Source organism: Amborella trichopoda, chromosome 2 (genome assembly GCF_054954075.1).
Source record: "Amborella trichopoda isolate Santa Cruz 75 chromosome 2, AtrichopodaSantaCruz75HAP2 v2.0, whole genome shotgun sequence".
Classification (NCBI taxonomy): Eukaryota; Viridiplantae; Streptophyta; class Magnoliopsida; order Amborellales; family Amborellaceae; genus Amborella; species Amborella trichopoda.
This window is the reverse complement of record NC_142337.1, coordinates 7,943,138-7,970,490: the sequence shown is the minus strand read 5'-3', so window position 1 is coordinate 7,970,490 and position 27,353 is coordinate 7,943,138. Positions and strand designations below refer to the sequence as shown.

Here is a 27,353-nt window from a genome sequence, read left to right as displayed (position 1 = left end):
TTCGATGTCCTACATTATCCCATTATAAATGGTATAAGGATATCTTTTTCTCAATATTACGAATACGAGAAGATTATCAATTAGACCATTGGAAAGAAAAATTTATTGCTGGTCTACCATACTTATTTGCAGAAAAAGTCAAAGAGAGACTAAGAAAGAAACATAATGGAGTTATAGTATACTCTGCATATACACTTGGAGAACTATCAGTAGAAATCTGTGCTGCAGGATTAACTTTATGTACGGATCTTAAACTCAAAAGACAACTTGATAAACAGCAAATTACCAAGCGTAAAGAACTTGGTGATTTTTGTGAGCAATTTAGTTATCATTTAGATAGAAAAAATAAACCTGAAAAGTTATATAAGAAAAAGAAAAAATACAAAAAAGACAAATATAGATCCAATAAAGTACATAAAAAATATAAAAAGTCTAAACAAAAATTTATAAAAAAGTTTTCTCCAAATACTAAAAATAAAAAGAAACTACCAGTATGTTATAAATGTGGAAAAGTTGGCCATTACAAACACCAATGCAAGTTAAAAAAGAAAATCGAAGCATTACACCTAGAGGATTCAATCAAATCAAAATTATATAATATAATCAATTATGACACCACATCCTCATATTCTACTGAATCGCATATAGGAAATATCCAAGATGACGACCTATTATGGACAGAGTCATCTGATTCTTCAGATTCTTCAACTGAAACAAAATCATCTCATCAAATGGAAGAGTCCAATTGCACTTGTCCTATACCCACACTTTAATCTATTATGTAACGGTTTAGTATCTATAGCAAGATTGAGATAAAAATCACTAACATAATTTAAGCATCCTAAGAACCTTTGAAAATCTTTTTTATCTAGTATTTGATCAGGAAAGTTATCAGCAAATTGTATAGATCTATCTATAGGAATAATAGTGCCATAATGGATATTGTGTCTTAGAAACCTAATATTGGTTTTGAATAAAGTAATCTTTCTTGCAGATACAACTAATCCAGCATTCTGGACTGCATGAATAAAAGTATTAATATGTTTAATATGTTCATCTATGGATTCAGAAAAGATCAAGACGTCATCGATATAAACTATCATGAATTGATAATAAGCATTAAATACATCATTCATTACAATTGCAAGTAATTCTTTTTTTACCATAGAATAGTTTTGTTGGGTTGGATTTCAAGCTTTAGAGGTATACCGGAGTAGTTGTTCATGACCATCGATGCGTTGTTTGAGGATACCTCCAAATCCCAATTCTGAGGCGTCACATTCAATTATTTTGAAAGCAGTAGGATGAGGAAGAGAAAGGCAAACTAGGGTTTTGACTTTTTGTTTGATTAGTTGAACTGCTTTAGTATGAATATCCGTTCAAGGTGGAGGATTCTTTTTTAATCTATTATGTAACGGCTTAGCATCTATAGCAAGATTGGGATAAAAATCACTAACATAATTTAAGCATCCTAAGAACATTTGAAGTTCTTTTTTATCTAGTATTTAATCAGGAAATTTATCAGCAAATTGTATGGATCTATCTATAGGAATAATAGTGTCATGATGGATATTGTGTACTAAAAACCTAATATTGGTTTTGAATAAAGTAATCTTTCTTGCAGATACAACTAATCCAGCATTTTGGACTGCATGAATAAAAGTATTAATATTTTAATATGTTCATCTATGGATTCAGAAAAGATCAAGACGTCGTCGATATAAACTATCATGAATTGATAATAAGCATTAAATACTTTATTCATTATTTTCTGAAATTCTGATGGAGCATTTTTTAGGCCGAATGGCATTACATTTCATTCGTGGTGTCCAAAAAGTACATTAAATGTTGTTTTATATTTATCCTTTTCTTGAATTTGTATTTACCAATATCGTGATTTCATGTCAAATTTGGAAAAGTTACAAGCATTGGCTACTCTATCTAATAAATCCTTTTTATTAGGAATAGGATATTTAATCCATTGTAATACTTTATTTAGAGGTTTATAATTAATGACTAATCTGGGAACTCCTCGTTCCTTTTTAGCATTTTTATTAACATAGAAAGATGCACAACTCCGTCGTGATGCGCTTGGTCTTATTAACTTTTTTGTTTGGAGGTCAGTAATTTCTTTTCTACACGTATCTAATAAAGTAGTATTCATTTGTATTGGTCTAGCTTTAGTAGATATTTATTTTTCACCAAATCCAGGTTCATATGGTAAACTAATACTATGTTTTTTCGTTTCCCAAAAAGCATTGGGATGCTCACTACAGATAGAGGTTTCTATTTGTTGTTGAATAGATTGAATCTTTTGTTGAATCAAAGGATCATGTATTTGTTCTTCCACATAGTTATATTTAATTTCTTGTTTTAAAGTACAAAGAAATTTTTCTTTATTTTGTAATTGACTTTTGACGTTATTGATTTCCTTTAATTTTGGTTTATGAATTTAAGTTTATTAACCTGGGTTGGAAGGTTTTAAGATACCATTCCCTAATACCCTGATTTTCTGGAGCGATATAATCTTGTTTGATATAATTAATATCTATTTTTCACTTTTTTCTTTCTAATTTAGCAGCTAAGTATGCTTCTAAATGTGAATCCTCATTAGTTATATCATATTCATCATCATCATCTTCTACTTGTAATGTAAGTATTTGAAATTCAGCTATGTCAGGTTCATATGTATACGTGGGAATGATTACATGATCAGCTGTTCTTTTGACTCCTTGTAATTGGAAGTCTGAAGATGTTGTAGGTATTGATGGAGAAGGAAGTATTATAACATCGGGAGTAGTATGACAAGATTTTCTAGCAGGTATTAATGGGGTTTTATTTTTTTTTCTATTAATATTTATATCATCCTGTACTATAGGCTGTTGAAATTTTATTTCAATATTTCCATCTTGATGTTCTATTATTTGGTTTGGAATATTATTCACAGGTACTTTTCTAAGCTGGTTTGCATTTTGCAATGCCCATGATTGAGGTAGAATAATATCGGACCAAGTAATGGTTTTTGGCATAATCGTATATGATTTTTCTATATTAGTTTGGAATAATATAGTTTCATCCTTCTTATCAATTTGCATAATATTAGGACAGAGAGTATTCATTACTTTATAATAAATTATGTATACTATTGCTAAATTCTGAGAACTATGTGTCATATTAAATCCATGAGTTTTCAAATTTATAGTTAATATATCTAATATATTTGGGTCTGTTAATGAAACAGAAAAATTTGGAAACCAATTAAAATATATGGGTCTACTACATAGGCTGGATTCTACCATGCCTAGGAGTGAATCTGAGAACTTATTGTGTCTTGTATCTCTTAGGCATACAAGCACTGAAGTGTTTAACCCTAGACGGGTTAAAGGTTTAATGGTTATTTGTATTAATCCAATGTGCAAATATTTATAATTATTTTCTTTATGTTTTTCAATAATTTTGCTTGATAATAGTTGAAAGTCTTCCTGGTTTTGAGTTACTGATAGACTTTCTTCTACTGTTTTTATAGCATAACCTAATTTGAATTTGAATGATCCTTTCTGATAAATATCTTTTATTGGTACTTTAGGAATATTCCAATTTTTGATATGATGTTCAATATCATTGATGATGATCTCTTCTTTATTTTTAACTCTTAAGGTTTGAGATTGAGTTGCAGTATTACCTTTAAGATTCCTAATTAAATTTTTCATCTGTAAGTTGCGGATAATGACAATCTGGACGATCAAGGGTCCAACGTGTTCCCCTAAACAGCTTTTCCTGGCCTTGGCGGGTACTTTGCCTAGACTTGTCCTTTCGTCTCTTGCCTTAACTCTCGGACCAACTTTCTTAGATGTAAATTTAAATAGGTTTCTACAGTAATATTGTAACTTTTAACTCTTAACAGTTCACTGTTTTTACTGTTTGGCTTTGATACCAATACGCGCCGGGTTCTAAAGTAAAAACATTATATATTGTTTACAATAAGTATGTGAATATTAAGCTGTTATATTTTAGTATTTCTTGTAAAATTCTGTAAAAGTTTAAACAGAATAGAATTATGCAAATAAAAGGTATAATTGATATATCTATGACTAACCACTGTGTGTGGTTGAGATTACCTATTTTGATACTAAACACTATTTTGAATTGCATAACATCACATTATATTTATATAAAAGTTGTACAGATCGAAAAAGAAAACAAACTATAAACTTACAGGTTACAAACTATAACAAACTGTACACAAAATGTTACAAACTGAAAATCAAACTAACTGTAAACAAACTGTAAAACAAACTTACTGTTTACATATGCAATAACTGGAAAAGAGTTTCCAGTGTTGAGGGCAATAGGAAAAGAGAGAACGAAGATTACAATCACACATGCTAGGAATATGAAAATGAGGAAAAGATAGAACCTGGAAATTAAGGTGAATTATGTGACCTGGTATTCATGAGCTATGAGGTCAAGATAGCTGTTGCAGGAGATGGAGCAGATAGAGGGCAGAAGAGTATCTTCTGAGAGAGAGAGAAATGAGAGAAATGCAAAGAAGAGAGAAGTGCAGAGAAGAGATGAGAGAAGTGCAGAGAGGAAGAGAGGAGAGGAGAGCGTCTGAGGAAGGGCTCCTGGGTGACCTGCCTCTTCTGAGGAATGAGAGGCTCTTATATAGAGAGGAAAAGGAGTGCCTTCGTCGCAAAGGAAGGATGACAAGGCATAAAGCAAAAGAGATGTGACATAAAGAATATGCTGTCGGCGAAAGAAGACAAAATGGAAAAGAAAAAGTGATAAAGCCTTTTGTCTTTGTCGCCACTTGTGGACAAAAAGGCATCAGTGAATAGTATGCAACTTTGTCTCTTATGTCGGTGCTACAGTGATGGTATCTTTGAATAGTCGTCATTTTGTCTTTTTATATCGGTGGAGAGCATCTTTGCACAGTCGTGGTTTGTCGTATATTGGTGGAGAGTATCTTGGCACAGTCGTGGTTTGTCGTGTAGGAGGAGAATATTTTGACATGGTGATATGAGTGAGTGGCAGCAATGAGTCATGGTCTTTGACTGAATTCGTCTAGATCATCTTCTTCTTCAGGGTCTGTTTCTTCCAAGGGAAAGTATCTATTGTTGTGAGTTGGTGATGATTGTACTGTCTCATCTGATGAGACCGGCTTTCTTCCTGCTTCTGCAACGATTTCCTTTATTTGTTGTTCCAAGGTTTCTTTGGAAGCATTAGGGTTTGATTGTAGCATATTTCTCAAATATGTGGGGAAGTCAAAAGAAATATTGGTTGTATTATGTCTACTTGGACTGAGGTTATATATAGGTTTTTGTGGAGGTATGCATTTGGGAACTATGGTTGTAGGATCCATATTGAAGATGTCCCACCATTTTACTGAAATGGTTTTTCCCAAACGTGGGATATAAGTATGGTCGGCTGTATTATTGACAGAGATTGAGTATTCCCATTTCATAATCCATGGGAGTTGGTATAGTGCCACAAAGTATAGGTGATTGACTGTATTATCATCACTATTATTGAATATAACGAATTGTTCTTGCACTTTTTGAAAAGCAGGAGGTAAAATTGCAGTAGTTGATCCCCAAACTAAAAACCAATTTTTAAACCAGTTGGGGAATCGTTCGAAAATGGGTAAACGAAACTGAATATACCAACTATGAGTGTTATTTGGATTTTGTTAATAAAACATTTTATGCCATGCTTCTATGTACTCGGCATACTTGTAATATTTGTATGAAAAATCAGGATTATGTAATTTTTTGCCTTGAGCAGGATTGCAACCCCACTCATTATAAAAAAGCAATTTCTTGATCTGAATTTTTGAATATGCAATTACTCTAGTATTTTGTTGGTAGTAATGGACAACAGAGATGGATCCTGTTTCCATAAGAATGGCTTCATAATACTCACGAGTTTTGACTCCATTGGTTGGATTCAAATGGTTTATAAGGTATAATGGAGCAAGTTTGATAGGGTCCATATTAGTATGGTGGTCATCTATTGTAATATCCATAAGATAGGCTCGTTCAATGTATGCAGAGCGAGGAACATTACGCCTTTGGTTTGGTTTTGATTGAGCTGGAGTATAGGCGAGAGTGGATGTATTAGTGTCTGGATAAGTTATTTGGTGAACAGGAGAGATGGAAGGTGAAAAGGTTGCCAAAGGCGGTTCTCACCTTCAAATGGTATTATTGTCAAAGGGCGTTTCTCATTGCGAAAGGAATTGCTACGACAGCCCATGAGAGTAGGTGGATTGGACAAAGTATTATTATTATTAGCTGCAAAGAGTTGTAGTGCTAGTGATAGTGGTGAATCGTCGTTGGCGTCAGTGTTGCCCCCTTGCAAAAATTCACGGGTGAAAAAATCAGGAAGAGAATTATATATATATATATATATATAATGATCTTGTGAGCCAGTGGGCTCACAAGTAAAAGAGTCAAACGGCCCAGATTGAAGGTGAACCGATCTAACGATCACGGATGCCAAATAGTATTTGAATTTTAATTTCTTTCTACAAATCCAAATCACTTGAAATTTTAGGCGTGTGTTCATCAAATATAAGTGAATCTTCGAAAAATATCAAAAAAATATTTTATATGAAAAAAAAACCAAAATACCCCAGTAAATATTCGGGGGTATTTTGGTCAATATGTTTTTTGGATTATTATGATTTATATTTTTATTAAGTGTCGCTTGAGGAGAAGAACACAGGTCCAAAATTTCAAGTGATTTAGATTTATAGAAAACAAATTAAAATTCAAACACTATCAGGCATCCGTGATCGTCAGATCGGTCCAGATTCAATCTAGATCGTTGGGCTCATTTTTTCTTGTGAGCTCACTGGTTTACAGGATCATTTTCATATATATATATATATATATATATATATATATATATATATATATATATATATATGGAAAAAGTTTATAAAGAACCGAGGCTCTAAACAATCAAATTAAAGCCCACCACAAAAATTTCACTATAAGAGGTTGTTTTGATGCCCAAATACCCTCAAATTGATCATCTCGACGTTATGATGCATGGACAAGAAAAAAAAATAGATTTCAAGTTTTAAAAATAGTGCATCTTATCACGCATTATTGGACCGTCAATTTTCAATATTTTCAAGCTTTCATAGATCCGCTCGATCTACACTATTTTTTAAGCTTTAAGTTTTATAATTAAAGATAAACATATATTTTAAGACCATCACAAAGATTACCAATATCGAAACATTATTTCTCATCACTATTTGAAGGTGGGCTCTAATTTGATATATATATATCTATATATATATATATATATATATATATATATATATATATATATATATATATATATATATATATATATATAGGAAAATAGTTTCATGGAGGCTGGACCGCATTGCTACAATGTGCGGTCCAAAGGTATAAAGCATCCATCTTAAATATGTATACAAATAAGTGGTCCATCTAAAAACAAGTGCAACTAACGATCCAAATGTTTTCTTAATATAATTATTGTTCCTATTTTATTTTATTTTTATATTCATAATTTCTATGTTAATGATTATATATACTCTAAAAATTAGGATCACATTATATGTAAAAAATATATGATTTGCCAAGCCTGCATTTCTACAATATGCGGCCTGGCCGCATAAAAACCGTGTCCATAGATATATATATATATATATATATATATATATATATATATATATATATATATATATATATATATATATATCAGATACTATAAAACGCCTATAGGCGAAAATGAACAGTGATTTTGCCTACCCTCATCACCGTTCAAAGTTCATCGCACTGTCACGATTGTCCGGTAATATTCTATATATTGGAATGACCTAAAATTTGGAGTATGTGTTCATCAAAAATATGCAAATCTATGAAAAATATCAAAAAAATATTTTACATGAAAAACATTAACTAAAAACATTCGGGGGTATTTTGGTTAACAGTATTTTTACAAATTCTTTTTTTATATTTTTATTAGGTGCACCTCACTAAGATTTACACACTCTCCAAATTTCAGATCATTCCGATTTGTAGAAAAATCATGAAAAATAATCCACTACCAGACATCATTACCGTACAATGAACTTTTGATGGTGATGAGGGTAGGCGAAATCACTGCTCATTTTCGCCTATAGGTGTTATGAAGACTTTTCATATATATATATATATATATATATATATATATATATATATATCCCTATGAACAGTAATGGGATGATATAAATTTGTTAGAAATACCCCTGTGAACAGTAATGCGTGAACAATACCCGTAAATAGTAAGATGAACAATAACCGTGAACAATGAATAAAAAAATATAGAAAAAAACACTAGAATCTCTAAAAAAATTAGAAACCTTAAAAATAATTATAAAACTAAAATCAAAATATACATATCTTGAAATTAAAAAAAAAATTAAAACTATAATTATTTTGTCATGCGTCATTACACCAAGGAAAGAAACAACATGAGTCATGAGAAATTGATAACCGTGCTCACTCATAAAGACAAAAGAAAAAAGAAAAGAAAAGAAAAGAAGTGAATGTTGATCTCCATTCTTGTTTCCGGGAGCAACTTCGATGGCGGATAGAAAGATCACAGTTTTAGATCAAGCTGGTGCGGCCTCCGATCACCCTGTTGATCCATCATACCCTGAGGGTTCTTATCTTGCCAAAGTCTTTCTTAGGGTTACATGAATGGGATTGAGACTGTAAGACAGTTTTAAACCTTTTTAACAAAATTAATGTTGAGTGACTCCTTTCCTTCACAACTGGAGAAAAAAAAAAGGAAAAATAAAATTAAAAGGATAGAAAAAAGCTATGTAATTTTAGGTTAGATCATTTGTCTATGCTCTTATCGGACAACTTGATGTATACCTTTTATATGGAATGAATGGTTATTTATAAGAAGAAAACACTTAGGTTCAGAGCATTATTTGCCCGGGATAGAAGAATTTTGAATCACTATTTGTGTTTGAGACAACTAAGAAGTGTTTTGACGCTCTCATATTTGCAGCCCCATGCAATCATTTCCTCAATATATATATATATATATATATATATATATATATATATATATAGGAAAAGATGGGATTAGCCTACTAGCTCATATGAATATATGCGCTTAGTTTTTTTTTTCTACAAATCCAAAATAATTTGAAATTTTAGGCGTGTGTTCATAAAAAATATGTGAATCTTTGAAAAATATCAAAAAAATATTTTACATGAAATAAATTGACCAAAATACCCCCGAAAAGTTTTGGGGGGTATTTTGGTAATTTATTTCTCGGATAATTATTTTTATATTATTATTAGGTGCACCTTGAAGAGAAGATCACACACCTAAAATTTCAAATGATTTGGATCTGTAGAAAAAAAAAAAATTCAAGCACTACTGGACATTTGTGATCATCAGATCAGCCCAGATTCAATCTAGGCCGTTGGGCTCATATGTTCATTTGAGTTAATGGGTTAATCTCATCTTTTTCATATATATATATATATATATATATATATATATATATATATATATATATATATAATATGGAAGATGCTACGGTACGCCGATTCGTGTACCGCTACAGTAAATGCCGGACGGCGTAGATAGAATGTGGGCCTATCTGACGATCACGGATATCTGGTAGTGTTTTATTTTTCATTTTATTTCTACAAATCAGAAGGATCAGAAATTTGGAGCCTGTATTCATAAAAAATAGGCTAATCTACAAAAAATATGAAAAAAAAATATTTTACATGCAATAAATTGACCAAAATACCCCCGAAAAGTTTTAGGGGTATTTTTGCGAATTATTTTTTATTAGGTACACCTCACTAAGATGTACACACCCTCCAAATTTCAGATCATTCCGATTTGTAGAAAATAAATTAAAATTTAAACACTCTCAAACAACCGTGACCGTCAGATCGGTCCAAATCGAATCTGGGTTGTTGGACGTTTACTTTAGCGATACGCACATGGGCGTACAAGAACGTTTTCCATTATATATATATATATATATATATATATATATATATATATATATATATATATATATATAAATGCTGGTGTAGGCCCACTAGCTTACAACTACATATAGGCCCAACAGCCTAGATTCAATCTGGACCGATCTGACAGACACGACTCTATTTCATAATTGAATTTTAATTTTTTTTCTACAAATCCAAAATGTGAAAATTTAGGTGTTTATTTTTCTCATCAACGCGTACTTAATAAAAATATTAAAAAAATAATTCGTAAATTATAAATTGATTAAAATACCCTTGAAATGTTTCTCAGGTATTTTAGTCAATTTAGTTTTATGAAATATTTTTTTTATATTTTTATTGGATTCTAAATACCGCAAAAAATTTATTTGATATTTTTATCATAAACTATAAATTGATTAAAATAACCCAAAATTTCAAGTAATTTGGATTTATATAAAAAAATTGAAATTCAAATACGAAATGCATTCGTGATCATTGGATTAGCACATATTCAATCTAGGCCGTTGGGCCGATATGTAGCTATAGGTTAGTGAGCTTACGCCAGCCTTTCTTGTATATATATATATGGCAATGATTTCATGCAACGGCTATATAGTAATATGATGCAACGACCTTCAAAAACTATGGTATGGCCATTTGTTTAATATAAATTTTGAAATATACACTCTTTTCATTCTAATGAACAATCATAAAAAAGAAAATTTTGAAAACACAACCTAGAAAGTATTTTTTAGCCCAATTAATATAAGCCGTTAATTTTGGAGATATGCTTGGATCTAGGTCTTAGAAGGATTTTTTTCATTTCCAATTTTTTGGATGGTTTTATTATCATTAGGTGAGCAATGTTAAAAAAGAAAAAAAATGATTTTGAGTTTATAAAGGCTAAGATCTCGAAATTCACCAAATGAATGGTCTAGAATCATTTTTGGAGGAGACTCATTTTGACCATATATAGGGTTCAAATTGAACTTTTTTTTTTTTTTTTTGGGATTGATTATTGAGATAAAAAGAGTGTGTGTGCAAAATTTTGGGTCATATAAATACCACAAACTTGGTATGGGAAAAGATGGGATTAGCCCACTGGCTCATATACAAAATAAAATAAAAATTTCAAATGATTTGGATCTATAAAAAATAAAATAAAATTCAAGTACTACCAAATATCTGTGATATTCAGATCGGCCCATATTCAATCTGGGACGTTGAGCTCATATGTTCATATGAGCTAGTGGGCTAATCCCATCTTTTCCCTATTATATATATATATATATATATATATATATATATATATATATATAGCTAGTGGGCCAATCTCGCAATTCCTTTTTCCCCGTCATTTGAGGAAGTTAGTATTTTACTTCTTCTTCAAGGGCAAAGAGTAATTTTCTCATGAGCTTTGCTTTTGATAGAGTGGGATTTTTCTGTTCCATTAGAGCAATGTAGTCGGAGAATCCCATATCTGATTTTGGTGAAGAATCAGAATTGCCTTCATACAGATTTTCTCGAGATCTAGAGAATCATTCTTATAGTTGTCCCACCATTTAATTGAAATTTGTCTCTGTAGTTCTGAAATATAATCCCACCGGTCTAAATCATCTTCAAAAATCTGGTAGGACCATTTTAAAATTCAGGAAACATGATATAGGGCCATGAAATATATGTGATAGTCTCGTTTTAGACTAGCTTTATGATATTCAAAGAATTTTCTCTATGATATTTGGAATTTTTCTGGAAGTATTTGGCTTAATGATCCCCATAACATGAACCAACTTTAAACCAGTTTGGAAATTCTGTTGGCTCAGTTCTTTTAAACTGCACATACCAGTTGTGTATATTTTTTGCATTCTAGTAGGCAAAGACTTCGTCCCATGCCTTAATGTATTCAAAATAATGATATGATTTGATTTTAAATCCTTTTGTAATTAGTGCCCTTGGTTTTAAGGGATTTAGGCCCCAGTCATTATAAGAGATAATCTTATGTATTTGGAATTTTGAATATGCTATTTTCGAGTCATTGTTTCTATAATGGTGTACTATTGACACCGATCCGGTTTCCATTAAAATAGCTTCATGCCATTCACTACATCTTTCTCCCATATTAAGATGTAGATGATGGCATAGATATATGGCGGCTAATTCAACATGGTCTTTTTCCCAGTGTTCATTTTCGATTATGATCAGCAGGATATAAGTTGTATCAAGAAATGTAGTTCTATCAGGGTTTAGACTATTATAGCTCAAAGGGGATTGTTGAGGAGATATCTAAATCTCTTGAGATTGCTTTCTTATTAAAGCATTCGGATTTGATGACGATGCCAGGGATTTTCTTGGGCTAGAACTATTTGCAGCCAAGTGTTTTCTTGGGCTATTATATATAGTCAGACCTTTTTCTGAGCTAGGGACTATATCCATTGACTGTATTCTTGGTTGTTGGCTTCTCCTTCACTCCCTACAGAAATTCTCTAGCCAAAAACTCAGGAAGTTGATTATTTTTCCCTTGAATATGTTCAATATCAAAATCAAAAGCGGAAAGAATACCTTGCCATCGAGCGAAAATTTGTTTGGCGACGAGATTTTTGACATCTTTTTCTAAAATATCTTTGGCCGATTTGCAAACAGTCCGTATGAGGAATTTTTTGTTAAGTTGGTCACTTTGAAATTTTGTGACACAATGTATTATTGCTAAGACCTTCTTTTTAACAGTAGAATACTTCTGTTATGTCGGATTCCAGGCTTTAGAGGTAAAGCATATAAGTTGTTCCTCATCTAGGATTTTTTGTTTAATGATACCTTCTAATCCTATTTCAGAAGCATCGGTTTCAATAATCTTGAAAGCTGTAGGATTTGATAGAGTTAAACAATGTAATTCTTTGGCCTTTTGTTTTAATTTTCTGACTGCCATGGTATGTTCATCAGTCCAATCTGGAGGATTCTTTTTTAGGCTCTGGAATAAAGGCTTAGCATCTGAAGCTAAAACTTTATAAAAATTTGAAATATAATTTGGACATCCTAAAAATCTCTGTAATTCTTTTTTATCTTTTATAATGTCTGGAAATCTAGAAGCAAATTCAATTGCCCTATCGATAGGAATTATCCTTCTTTGAAAGATATTAATCCCAAGGAACCTAAGTTTTTGTTTTAAAAAGGTTTATTTTTCTAGCAAAAACAACTAGTCCGACATTTTTTATAGCTTTAAAAAATATATTCAAATGTTTTCAATGTTGGTCAATATTATCAGAATATACGAAGACATCATCAATATAGACAATAATGAATTTAGTATATGGATTAAAAATGACATTCATAATGTTCTGAAATTCTGAAGGAGCATTTTTTAACCTAAAAGGCATTACATTCCATTCAAAATGTCCGAAAAGAACATTAAATGTTGTTTTATATTTATCTTTCTCCAAAATTTGAATTTGCCAATATCCTGATTTTAAATCAAACTTTGAAAAAATACAAACATTGACTAATCTATCAAGGAGATCCCTTTTATTTAGAATAGGGTAGCGAATCCATCTCAAAACCTTATTAAAGGGTTTTGTAATTTATAACAAGGCGTGGGGCTCCCCTTTCAATCTTTGAAGCTTGTTCTACATAAAAAGCTGCACAACTTTAGGGTGAAGAATTTTTTCTGATTAGTTTTTTGTCAATGAGTTCTTGTATTTCAGTTTTACAAATTTCTTGGAGTCTGCTATTCATTTGTATTGGCCTAGCTTTAGTTGGAATTTTCTGTTCGTTAAAACATGGTTCATAAGCAATGGGTTGTTAAAAGTGAGGTAAGACCAAGACAAGTCCTTGAAAACATAGTTACTGATAGAGATGCAGTAAATACTCTAATATATACCATCACACTTTACTTTATGGCGAGTACGGCTCTTTTATCAGCTATATCGAAGGATCTACTTTCAAATCTCCATTGTCCAACTCTCTCACATTTCAAATGGTATAAAGATGTATTTTATTCCAGACTGCTATCTAGAGACGATAGTAAAGCTGACAATTGGAAAAAAAAATTCATTGCTGGACTTCTTCATTTATTTGGAGAAAAAGTTAAGATAAGATTGAAAAATAAGCATTGAGGAATTAATCCTTATTCTTTGTACACTCTTGGAGAATTATCAGCATAAATATGTGTGGAAGGTCTTGCTTTATGCACAGATTTAAAACTAAAAAGACAATTGAAGAAACAAAGAATGACGGGAAAAAAAGAATTAAGAGATTTTTGTGAGCAATTCGGTTTTAATACAATACCTACTTCCAAGCCCTCTCACAAACAGAAATTTAGAGACTCTAGAGATTCTAGAAAGACAAAATCTAGATATTCAAAAGGAAAGAAAAATTCCTTTCCCAATAAATTCTTATAAGATCACTCCTTTAAACAAAAGGGAAAAAAAAAAATACCAGTTTGCTATAACTGTGGAAAAGTAGGACATTATAAAAATAAATGTCGTATGAAAAAAAAAAAAAAAATGCTTTAGAAATAGACCTTAAAAGAAAACAGCAATTATTTGATATCATCTTAATTAAAAGAGATGATTCTGAAGAATCTTCAAACTCTGATGAAGAAATGCTCATCGGAGAAATAAATGATGAAGAATTAATCTTCTCCAATTTGGTTTCTGAAACAGATTTTGAAGATATAAATTGTCAGTGCAAATTTTTGAAAGACCTAAACGTAAATACTCTGACTAAGGAAGAAAATCTCATAATTGACCTAATTGACAAAATAAATGACCTTGAGGCTAAAAGAGAAGTCTTAATTCATTATATCAATATGGCCAAAGAACCTTCAAGTTCTCTTGCTCCTAAACCAACTCTTGTTCCTACTAATAAAGATTATAGCTTTAGTGATATTTTTAAAAGAGTTCAAAATAGAACTCAACACCAAAAAGAACCTACAAATCATGATCTAAAAAATGAAATAAATGAGGTTCGAAATGAACTGATAACTCTAAAAACTAGAGTACAAATTCTTGAAGTAACAGCCACTAGAAATGAAAGTCGAAATGAGGAAAAAAACCCTGAAGAAGAATTTAATAATCTAATGCATGATTATAATCACAAGCTGTTACCACCCGAAATAGAAGATACACTCCCAAAAGTAATAGAAGATCCCCAAACTTCCAATAATTGTAATATGTTAAGGAAATTACAAAATTATAAATATGTAAACCTCCTGGATAAAGTGATAACCCAAAGATGGTTTACCATCATAAAAATAATGGTACAAAAGGAATTCACTTTTCAAACTATTGCTCTTATCAATTCAGGAGCAGATCTAAACTGTATAAATGAAGGACTGGTTCCAACCAAATATTTCAGCAAAACAATCCAGGTTTTGAATACTGCTGATGGCAATAAAATATAAACTAGCTGATGCAGCAGTTTGCAATAATGGTGCATGCTTTAAATTTCCTTTTATAATGGTTAAAGAATTAAGCCAGCCTGTGATACTTGGAACTCCCTTCTTAAACATGCTGTATCCCATTAGAATTGATAATACTGGGATAAAAGCTGATATTGAAGGATATGAAGTAAAATTTGACTTCATTGATAAACCAAGAATTCATGAAATAAATAGCATCAAAAATAAAATTTCTACGAAAGAAAGATTTCTCTTTCATTTAAAAGAAGAGGTTAATATAAAACTATTGATGAAAAATTAACTCTCTACAAGTACAAAGTAAAATCAATAACTTCTAAACGATGTTAGAAAAAGAAGTTTATGCAGAAATCCCTAACGCTTTTTGGAATAGAATATATATATATATATATATATATATATGGGTGCGGTTTGGATTGAGGCTCTCAACAATCAAATTAGAGCCTACCATTGAATAGTATCGAGAAATATGGTTTCAATACTAAAAATCTTTGTGATAGACTTAAAATATGTTTTCATAATTATTTATAAAGTTTAAAGTTTCAAATATAGTGTAGATCGACAGATCTCTAAAAACTTTAAAATCTTGGAAATTGATGGTCAAAAAATATGTTACAAAATACAAAATCCTTTTTTTTTTTTTTAATGTTCATGGATCTTGATGTTGAGATGATTAATTTGAGGATATTTGGGCATCAAAACAACCATTTCTAATGAAATTTTTGAGGTAGGCTCTAATTTGATTTTTTAGAGCCCCGACTCTATGTAAACTTTTGCCTCTATCTATATATATATATATATATATATATATATATATATATATATATATATATATATATATATATATATATATATATATATATATAACTCTTGCCCATTAGAATTGGGGTGGGATTTGAGAAAAAAAAAATTTGGACTTTCTAATCAATGACATACTCACAATTGCCCAATTTGAAAACTGACGGACAATAACGATTGTGACTTCCTGTATAAAAAATAAATTCTCTTTGTATGCTTTCCCATTGAATGTCTCTCGTACTTTATATACACCTTACTGTTCTTTTTTTTTCTTCCTTTTGTTCCAAAATAGCCCTTTGTCTTTATTGCAGGTTCAGAATTGCTAGTTTCAAACTGATGTCTTAATTGCTGATCAAGAATTGCTAGTTCCAAACCGATATTTTGGTGCACAAAAGATTGGTTCCGAGCTACCATTCTTGAATTGTTGGGTCACATGAGTTTTCATGTTCTGTTTATAATTCATTGGGAAAAACATGCCCCTATCCATTTTTTCAAGTAGATTGGAGGAGTGTTAGTGGTAAGACTGAAAACCACAACGTGGTAATTAAAGTGTGGAGGTCCTACCCACCACGATGCAGCCCCTTTCCCACGAAAACACCAGTTCGTCTGATTTCCGAACATTGATATGAAAATTACTAGTTCCATACCTGTGCTTGTACATGAAAACGTCAGTCCAAACGGGTGATAGAAACATCAGTTTGGGGCAGAGTCCTTAATAGTTCTTGGGTATATTACCATAAATTTCCTAAATTTTAAATTTCTTGTGATTAACTTTGGTTCTTTTGAGTAAGCAAGTATAGTTTCTGACCTTTTGCCAATAACTTGTAGTTGTATCAAACATAACAGAGGAGATATTGAAGATCAAGAATATGGTGATCCTGTTAACTGCCATTTTTCAATACCATATGTAGACAATAATGATGCCGCTCAAGAATTGAACATATAAGATACTATCCCTTGCACCTATCAATAGGTGAAAAAGAAGTCATGCTGGAAGAAACTATTCACTGCATAACAAAACTGAGTGGAATGATTTGGGCTAGGGTAACAAACCTCATAAAAAAAAAAAAACTTTAGGAGCAGATAAACCCGAATGCATGTCCAGTAGGATAAAACATTTTTTAGAAATGATCTAGAGAGGTAAACCCGAATGCTTGTCCCTTTAAACCAGTGAGATAAACCATTTTCTAGAAATGGCCTAGACAGATAAACCTGAATGGCTGTCCCTTTAAACAAATAGATGGAAGTTGGTGAAACCCTAGAGAGAGACACTGAGCGATCTTTCTTCTCAATACAGAGAGAGAGAGAGAGAGATGGGAAGAATACCATTTTCTAGAAATGGAGAAAGATAGAGAGAGAGAGGAGTGAAGTACCTGGTGAAAATGGCGAGGAAGGAAGAAGAGAGGCTGGTTGAGTTGCAGGCAAGAGGTTCTGGCACGGCTGAGCTGCGAACAGAGGGGTGAAGAAATTTTTTTAGGGTGATAGTTTATCGGGCGACCTTCAAATGCGAAGTTTGTTTTCTAAGTCCTCTGGTTTTCCAAGGAATTTTGTTATGAGTAAAGGTGGGAGAGTTTATAGGAGGCGAAAACAGCGAGGGTTTAAGCCCAGTTGAACTTAACATAGGCCAAGGGTTTTAGTATGGTATAGAACTATCGGCGTGGTTTCTATAAAGTTGCAACCTTAAACAATTCAATTAAGGTGCACTTTCAAATTTTATCATGACATGACAATTAAGGTGCACCTTCAAATTTTATCATGACATATAATTTTGACGTAATTTATTTTTAAGGATTATCTTAAAATCTATTTTCATCTCTACTTGTAAAATTTGAAACTCTAAACATGATTAAAATCAAGTAGATCTATAAATATATGAAAATTTTGAAAATGAACTGTCCAGATAATGTGTTGCATATGCACTATTTCTAGGACTCAAAATCTTTTTTTTTTTTTTTTTATATTCATACATCTCGATGTGGAGATGATAGATTTGAGGGTTTTTTAACATTAAAACAACCTTTTCTGATAGATTTTTGAGGTGTACCTGTAATTCTATATTTAAAAATTGCGACATTGTATAAATTTTTTCTTGTATTAAAAGGTATAGGACCCGGTTTTTATATGGCCAAGCCCGCATATGTAGAAATGCGGACCTCTCAATAAATCTATTTTTGAGATAGATTTTAAGACTTGATTTTTAAGGACATGTAATCTCTAAATTATTAAAGAAGACATATTATCTCTATTCACATTTGAGAACATACTTTCTCTTTTTTGTTTCAATAAAATACCTCCTAACAACAAAATGTATTTTATTATCATTTTATACTTAAATGCTTTCCCAGTATCAAACCCCTAATTCTTCCATGTTACTAATATTGAACAGTGTATTCCTAATTTGTAATGCAAAACAACTTGGGGTATTTTTGTCAATATTGTCATATTCTCTTCGGAGTCTTTTTTTGTTTGGCGAGAATGAAGCAATTCAATGCTCCATCCAATTCTATGGAAGACTTTAAACTTTTTTTTAAATTTAATAGAAATAAATTAGATATTTATATATATAATATATACAAATAATGGAAAAATTTTAAAAATAAAAAAATACTTTAATGTAGCTATTTCTTTGTTGGCCAAAGCAAACCCGAAGCTGACCAAAGCAACCCGAAGCGCCCCGAATTTGACTGAAGCGGTAGCACCAGGCTTCGCTTTTCTTCGGTTTATGCCTAAAATCTGAAGGCTTCGGCCGAAGTGAAGCGAATTTGATACCATTGATTTTTTTTTCATTCAAGTGCGGTCTCTTTGGAGTATCTGAAATTTTTGTCATTCAAGTGCGGCCTCTTTGGATGATCAAATTATTAAAATACTCCACATTGTTCCTCATTCAAGATACTAGACAAGGGTAATTTAAGTATTTAAAAAAAAAATGGTGAAGTATCTAAGTAAAAGAAAAAAAAAAAAAGGTATGCATTCAAATATTAATAAGGATAATTTGACTCCTTTAATGATTTTTTTAAGGCCTAATACTAATATTTTCCTGTTTTTAAACATTTTAATGAAAAATCAATTTAATTTTCAAGTCCCATTTAATCCCCAGCTTTTATTTACTCTCAGGCAGTAATATACTTTTGGAAAATTGTTTCATGTGAGCTGGACCTCATTTCTACATATGTGGTCTAGAAAGCGTAAAGCAGTGCTCTATCTAAAAACAATGGAAACTAACGGTCCAAATGTTTTCTTACTAGAATTATTATTTTTAGTTTTTTAAAATTTATTTATTTGTTCATATTCATGATCTCCATGTTAGAGATTACATGTCCTTAAAAATCAAGTATTAAAATCCATCTCAAAAATAGATTTATTGAGAGGTCCACATTTCTACATATGCTAGCTTGGCCACATAAAAACCGCGTCCTATACTTTTTAATACAGGAAAAAGTTTATACAATGTTGCAATTTTTAAATGTAGAATTACATATGCACCTAAAAAATCTACCAAGGAAAGGTTGTTTTAATGTTAAAAAACCCTCTAATCGATCATCTCCACATCGAGATATATGAATATGAAGAAAAAAAAAAAAAGATTTTGAGTCCCAAAAATAGTGCATCTGCAACACATTATCTAGACAGTTCATTTTCAAAATTTAGATATGTTTATAGATCTACTTGATTTAATCATTTTTAGAGTTTCAAATTTTATAAGTAGAGATGAAAATAAATTTTAAGATAATCTTAAAAAAAAAATTACATCAAATTTACGTGTCACGATAAAATTTAGAGGTGCACCATAATTGGCATGTCATTATAAAATTTGGAGGTGCAGCTTAATTGGATTGTTTAAGGTTGCAACCTCATAAAAACCACACTCATAGTTCTATACCATACTAAAACCCTTGGCCTATGCTAAGTTCAACCGCGCTTAAACTGTTTTCGCCTCCTTAAGCTCTCCCACCTGTACTCACAACAAAAATTCCTCGGAAAACCAGAGAGCTTAGAAAACAAACTTCGTATTTGAAGGTCGCCCGATAAAACTGTCACCCTAAAAACATTTCTTCACCCCTCTGTTCGCAGCCCAGCCGCGCCAGAGCTTCTCGCCTGCAACTCAACCAGCCTCTCTTCTTCCTTCCTTGCCATTTTCACCAGGTACTTCACTCCTTTCTCTCTATCTTTCTCTATTTCTAGAAAATGGTATTCTTCCCATCTCTCTCTCTCTGTATTGAGAAGAAATATTGCTCAGTGTCTCTCTTTAGGATTTCACCAACTTCCATCTATTTGTTTAAAGGGACAGCCATTCAGGTTTATCTGTCTAGGCCATTTCTAGAAAGTGGTTTATCTCACTGGTTTAAAGGGACAAGCATTCCGGTTTACCTCTCTAGATCATTTCTAGAAATGTTTTATCCCACTGTACATGCATTCGGGTTTATCTGCTCCTAAAGTTTTTGTTTTTTAGGAGGTTTGTTACCGTAGCCGAAATCATTCCACTCAGTTTTGTTATGCAGTGAATAGTTTCTTCCAGCATGACTTCTTTTTCACCTATTGATAGGTGCAAGGGATAGTAATCTTATATGTTCAATTCTTGAGCGGCATCATTATTATCTACATATGGTATTGAAAAATGGCAGTTCACAGGACCACCATATTCTTGAACTTCAATATCTCCTCTTTTATGTTTGATACAACTATTAGTTATTCACAAAAAGTCAGAAACTATACTTGCTTACTCTACCTCGTTTATCGCCTGTCTATACCAACAAGGGAAATATATCTATTGCAAGATAAAAGCTTGTGCAAATTATTTTTTTTTCACTAAGACAAAATTCAGCTAGTTGGGGATATGTTCTTTGACATGGTAGAAAATTTACGAGATTATGCAAATTTTTATGGCTAATCCCTTCCCCTGCAAATTTAGGGTTTGTCCACAATGGATTCTGCTTATCAAGTATGGTATCTATGTATCTCAGTTTCGATTAAGTGTTATGCGTGATGCTTCTTGACCGCATGTATTGGACCAAATTTAGATCTTTTCATGCCACGCTTTGATGATTTAGAATTTTCGGTGGATTTTCTGGACTTACCATGTTGATTTGGGTTTTATAAGATGGGGTATTGTGTTTCACCTATGTGAGGAATTCAGGTCTATTTGGTATATTTGCAAAGGGTATGTGGTTCTCTGATTGATGCATTTGCTGGATCTTTTTTCTTTCGATTTTGATTAACTGGTTTTCTTTTACAATATGATTTTCATCGAGATTTACTTGATTATGTTTTTTATTAGCAGTATAGATTTGGAGTTCTGATGGTGATAGTTGTTCTGTATGGAGATTGTATGCATATTGCTAGGTCATAGTACTATCCTCTCTATTACTTTGTTTAAATAACCTATCTTATTGTTCTAGTGTTTGTAATCTGTTTTTAAGTAAATTCAGTTGCTTCTTACCAATGTTTCCACTATCAAATCCCATTAAAAAATTAATAATTTTTAGATCTCAACCTTACGATTTCACATCTTACTTCTACAACTAATCAAACACAGATCCAGAACTTCCTAATCTTCCAGCACGTTATCAAACACAGATACTTAGAACTTCTTTAACATTTCAGCAGGTTATCAAATACATAAACCCTAAACTTCTTACAGTAACTTCTTTCTTCCCAACAAAGAAGAACTTCTAATTTCCAAAAAACATTTACCTTCCAGTTATCAAATAGGCCATGTAACAACAGGGAACTTGAGAAGGAACCTCGATGAAGGGTAAAAGTAAGTTACCCACCCCCGACTGCCCTAGCGAAGAAGAGGGTATTTGCTTTCCCCCGACTGCCCTAGCGAAGAAGAGGGTATTTGCTTGCCCCCCACTGCCCTAACCACAGAGCAGAGACAAGCCTATGAGCCTCCTCGCAAAGGTACATCTCAATTTTTTCTCTCTCTGGTCTTTTTCTCTCTCTCTAGTTTTTTCTCTATCCCATAGTTTGTTTGGTCTCTCTGATTTTTTCTCTAGGTTCTGAACATGGTGAAAATGAATCTAGGGTTTTCTCTAAATATTGTTTTGTGGTAAATTGTTCTCTGTAGTGAAAAAATAATTTGGCTGTTTATTTTGGTAAACAGTTTGTGTAGAAACCTTGCCCCTCATCCCTCCCTTCAAGCCGTCCTCTCTCCACTCCAGCTAAATTTCACAGTTCTCTCATTTTCTAATTCTTCTTTTCATATAGTTTCTTCTACTACACAGGTGACAAACATAATAACCATTTGGTGTCCCCTTATTCTTTTTTTCTTTTTTATGATTGCTATCATCTGAAAATGAGATAATCAATGAGATTGCTTAAATTTGATTCATGGTTAGCTTTTTTTTTTTTTCTTCATTGATAGTTCTTTTGTTGGGCGTGAAGAAAAGAAAGAAAAAAAATTGCAATATTGCTTTCCTTTTTGCTATACGTTTAGATTAAGCTTACTTTTTATTTTTCAATATCAAGCATAGGGAATGTAGTTATAGAATCAGCGAACAAAAAAGAAAACAACTTGTTATAGATTGACTGGAATTTTTTGCAAATAACAACATTTCTCAAGGAAATCAGCAGGAAATTTGTTGAGTTTGTTGTGGAATTTTAGTTCAGGAAATGGTTAAAGAATCCAATATTCAATTTAATTAATCCTGACTATTTGATGTATAGAATAGTTTTTCTAGGAAAAACATAAAAAATCATTGCCATGAAGTTTGAATGAGCGAAAATTGACTATCTTTGATGATTGAGGTGAATTTTAGTTATGATTATGATTGGGATAATTGTCAAATATTTAAAGGTTTATCGCTTCTAAAGTTTGTATAACTCTTTCATATGACTGAACTATCCAAAAAAGAATGTCAATGTTGCTCACCATTATAATGTCAATGCTGCTGACGATTATACAGTTTATAGTATGTTATCAGTTGAAAACTGGCCCTTCATATCCTCACAATGAATATATCGATATTAACATAGCTTTAGATGTTTGATGCTCTTTTTTGGTCTTTTCTAATGATGTTTGATAAACACATAATAATAATAAAATGGTTATTCTGTCTGAGTGTGTAGACTATAGAGTAAGGCCTGATATGTAACTGATTAAAGAGTATTTTGTTTGTGTAGATTACATCGTTATTTTGTCTATATGTGTAGACTACAGTGTAAGGCCTGTTATGTAACTTAAAACTTCCTTATATTCCTCCATATTATCGAAGGCAGAGACCCATAACTTCTTTAACGTTACCGAAAACTTCTTTAACATTCCAGCAGGTTATAATGTAACTCTTTCCTTCTTAGCAAAAGAAGAGCTTCCAATTTACAAGGAACATTTACTTTCCAGTTATCAAACCGCCCTGAAAAGGAAGCCGCGGAACCGCAGACATGGGCGCCACACTACCACTGTCATTGCTCTCTACCTCCTCCTTCTTCTTTCTCTAGAACTATGCTTCTCCAAAAGCCCCCCATTCGCTCCTTAATCCTCTCTCTCTCTAAAACACCCATTTCTCTCTCTTCAATCTCCTCCTTTTTCTCTGAAACCTCTGCCTCTTTCTCTCAGGCCTTCATCTCTCCCTCTCCAACCTTCACCATTCTCTCCAAAACCTTCCTCTCTCTCTCTAAAAACCCCTGCTCTCAAACTAAAACCCCATTCTCTCTCCCGCATCTTCACCTGCAACGATGCTTCTTCGTAGATGTCAAGATGAAATGGGTCAAGGATCGAGGCCTCGACCATGCAGTAGAGAAAGAGAAGAGTCTCAAGCCTGTAATCGCCCTGAAAAACCTCCTCAAGATCGAACCGGGTGGTTCCATGCCTGTATCTTCAGTTGCAGAGCTCAAAGACAAGCTTGGCCTACCGACTCGAGCTTTCAATTTCATTGCTTACTATCCAAATGTCTTTGAGACCCACTTTTTCTCTCATACTCCTCGCCCCTATGTGAAGCTCACGCCTGAAGTTCTTCGAATCGATTCTGAGGAGAATCAAGCTTCTGAATCTCTTCGCCATGATATTGCAGATCGTCTCCTCAAGCTCCTCATGTTGACAAGGCATAAAAGGTTGCCATTAACCCTAATTGATCAGCTCAAATGGGATTTAGGGTTACCAAACGATTATGTGAGAAGCATCCTCCCTGATTTCCCTGATTACTTTCAAATCATTCCAAACCCTGAGCCTAATCCCAGCCCTAATTCTGCCTTCAAGCCCCTTTGGTCAGACCCATTTGAGAAGCCTAATCCTAAACTTAATTCTACTAGCCCTAACCCTAATTCAAGTCTGAATTCTCTCTGGTTGGACCTCGTATGCTGGAGTGATGAGCTCGCTGTATCAGTAATGGAGAAGAAGGCTATGAAAGAAGGGAAAGAATACAAAAAAGGCATGGCTCTTGCTTTTCCTTTGAGTTTTTCAAGGGGGTATGATATCAAGAAAGAGGTGGTCAAGTGGGTTGAGAATTTGCAGAAGCTTCCATATATTTCTCCATATGAGGATGCTTCTTATTTAGATTCGAGGAGTGATCAGTATGAAAAATGGATGCTTGGTGTTCTCCACGAACTATTCCATCTCTTTGTTGCTAAGAAAGCAGAGAAACAAAATGTGCAGAGTCTTGGTGAACATTTGGGTTTCAGGCCAAGGTTTACCAGAGCTTTTGCTCACCATCCTGGTATATTTTATGCATCAAACAAGATCAAGACTTGCACTGTGATATTAAGAGAGGCTTATAAAAGAGATTTGCTGGTGGAGAAGCATCCATTGATGGGGTTTAGGTACCAGTACATTCATTTGATGCATAAAAAGAGAGAAGTCACTAAAGAGAGCCTTGAAACTTCAAAACTGGTTCAGGACTCGGAAGAAAAGGTGAATTGTGAAGATGGGTCTGGTAAGATTACTGAAGAGGAAGAAGGGTCTGATGATATTACAGAAGAGGAAGATGGGTCTGATGATTTTACTGAAGAAGAAGAAGAAGAATGCTCTGATTCTGACTCCATGGAAGATGAGGAAAAGAACCGAATTAGCTTCAATGGTGGTTTAGCTCATAATGAAACAAGAACTTCGGAAAAAGGGAAAGCTAAGACAACAAAACGTGCTTCGTTTGGCAAGAGGCTTGAAGTTGGTAGACCTCCTCCAACTGATAAAGGAGCATCCAATAAAAGATCAAGAAGAACAGGGGCTCCTAAGGGATCTGCTCAAAGGTCAAACAACGCAAGGAGGCATGTAAGATCAAGTGATGGGAAGGTTACTACCTTTTAGTAGCTTTACAAATAATGTAGTTGTTACAATTCATTATTTGTATTCTTATTGATATTTTGATGTCGTGTTAGTTGCCCAAGATAGACTTCCACCTTTACTTTTCATTTCCATATCTCACTCATTGGTAAGAATGATACTGTGATTTTTCTTGAACGGCATTTTTCAAGCATCCTTTTCAATTATCAACTGAAAGTCCAGTGAATAACACAGTCTGTTCAAGATATTTTCATATTATGGATTTGGGACAAGGGGCGATTTTGTGGAATCTAGTTGTCTCTTTATCTACTTGATTACAAAGCTCCAACCAAATTAAGTTCAGTTCCAATGCAAACTTCAAGTTAACATATTGAAAACCTCAAGTTTAAAGAATATAATAGTTTTAGTTATTTTTTACCGAAAGCCACCCTTATCAGGTGCTCTCGGTTTCTCCCACTTCTGTAATTATTACTGTCTTAGTAATACAATGTCAACAATGTCAACATTTCTCAAAAAAAAAGAATATAGTAGTTTTAGGAATATCATCTCCTTTTCTCTCTGAATGACCGGTGATGGAAGGGTCGCCATTTTCAGCGAGAGAGAGTGGGAGAGGAGGGAGGTGAAGTTTTTCCTTATGGCCCTCATGTTCCTATGGGTTTATATTCAAAACCATTGCATATTATGTACATAGAAAACACCATGTAGTCTTTGGAACAGGAACCCTAATAAGATGTCCTGGTAATAATTGTGAACTTGCATTGACCTTGGTGCTTACGAGGTCCATAAACTAGTTTGCCTTCAGATTGAAATTAATACGGCTAAAGTCGAAAATTAGAGATAAACAAGTTTCTCAAGAAATGGTTGAGATCTGATGGAGCGAATTGCAGTTATCGTATAATCATGTTGAAAAGTTGAAGGGCCGAGTTTCACCTCTTCGATAAAAATTTTCTTCTTGAAATTTTAGTTAAAAAATGGAGCTTTTGTAAACCTGAAACTCATTGTTCATTTACTATGGCAAAAAAACTGCCAAATGGCATTTTGGCCTTTCTAACTATTCCAGGCAGGAAATTTTGAATTTAAAAGATTCAAAAAGTGTGATAATTCACTAATAAACAAGAAAACAGATTCAATTAATCATCCGTGTTAACCGCGCATGAAGAATAATCTTAGTTATTCATGGTTTGAAGCCCGAGCTCATTAAAACTTTATTTAAGTTGATTTCTTTTTACTACATTACAAAATGAATTTTGAAAATGAGTTGCATAAAAACTAAGTCATGCAATCTAGCTTGCATGTATGCTATAAAAACTGATGAACTTTATCTGAAAGACACGAGCTTACCCTTCAGTTTCTTCATCGACTTCACCTTAAGTTTCTTCCTCGACTTCACCTAAGATATGACAGTTGCCACTAGCTTTGCTTTTGGTTGGAAAGTCATTGGAGTTACCCTTGAAATCTCTCCTTCTATCCAGGCAGTCTAGATTTTCACCACTAGAACAAGTCTACTAAAAACTATCACCTACTTCAGGAATAGGGGGTTCACCACTGCTCAACGCAAGTGTTCTATCAATGGCAGAAGCATCCACTGTAAAGATCACTATATGACCTAAATTGTAAAGAAAGAACAAAGATAAAGGCTGAACCAAATACACAGATTTGTGGATATTTTCTCGTTCTACGTCGTGAAAGTGTATGACTTGCTCTCGTAGGAGGATATTGTATATTTTACTCCCTGGAATAGAAGATTTAACTTGGGAAGATTTTTTAGATCCCAAAATTTTGGGAACAACATAAAAATCACTATATCCAAAAGAAAAAACAATGACTCGTGAGTTTTGTAACACTTAGATCTCGCCTTTCAAAAAGTGTGCGGTTTCTATTCGATCTTAATGCATTAATTTTTTCAAGCTCATAGAGA

At 32.7% G+C, this 27,353-nt stretch overlaps 1 protein-coding gene across 3 annotated transcripts; it reads left to right on the top strand.

Moving 5' to 3' along the window:
- The first annotated feature begins 20,107 nt into the window (after window positions 1–20,107).
- On the top strand, window positions 20,108–25,612 carry LOC18443229 (protein WHAT'S THIS FACTOR 9, mitochondrial). Of its 3 annotated transcripts, none has more exons than XM_088857795.1 (3): window positions 20,108–20,364; window positions 21,920–22,122; window positions 23,518–25,612. In XM_088857795.1, the coding sequence occupies exon 3, from the start codon at window positions 23,663–23,665 to the stop codon at window positions 25,457–25,459; it is 1,797 nt and encodes a 598-aa protein (XP_088713921.1). In that variant the 5' UTR covers window positions 20,108–20,364; window positions 21,920–22,122; window positions 23,518–23,662; the 3' UTR covers window positions 25,460–25,612. The 3 variants fall into 3 exon arrangements, with proteins under 3 accessions (XP_088713921.1, XP_088713920.1, XP_006853483.2); XM_088857794.1 differs by having other exon boundaries at window positions 20,135–20,364; window positions 23,491–25,612; XM_006853421.4 differs by having other exon boundaries at window positions 20,137–20,364; window positions 23,488–25,612.
- Window positions 25,613–27,353: the final 1,741 nt, after the last annotated feature.

Coding starts and splice junctions, on each gene's coding strand:
- LOC18443229 (XM_088857795.1), top strand. CDS start 23,663: ATGCTTCTCCAAAAGCCCCCCATTCGCTCCTTAATCCTCTCTCTCTCT.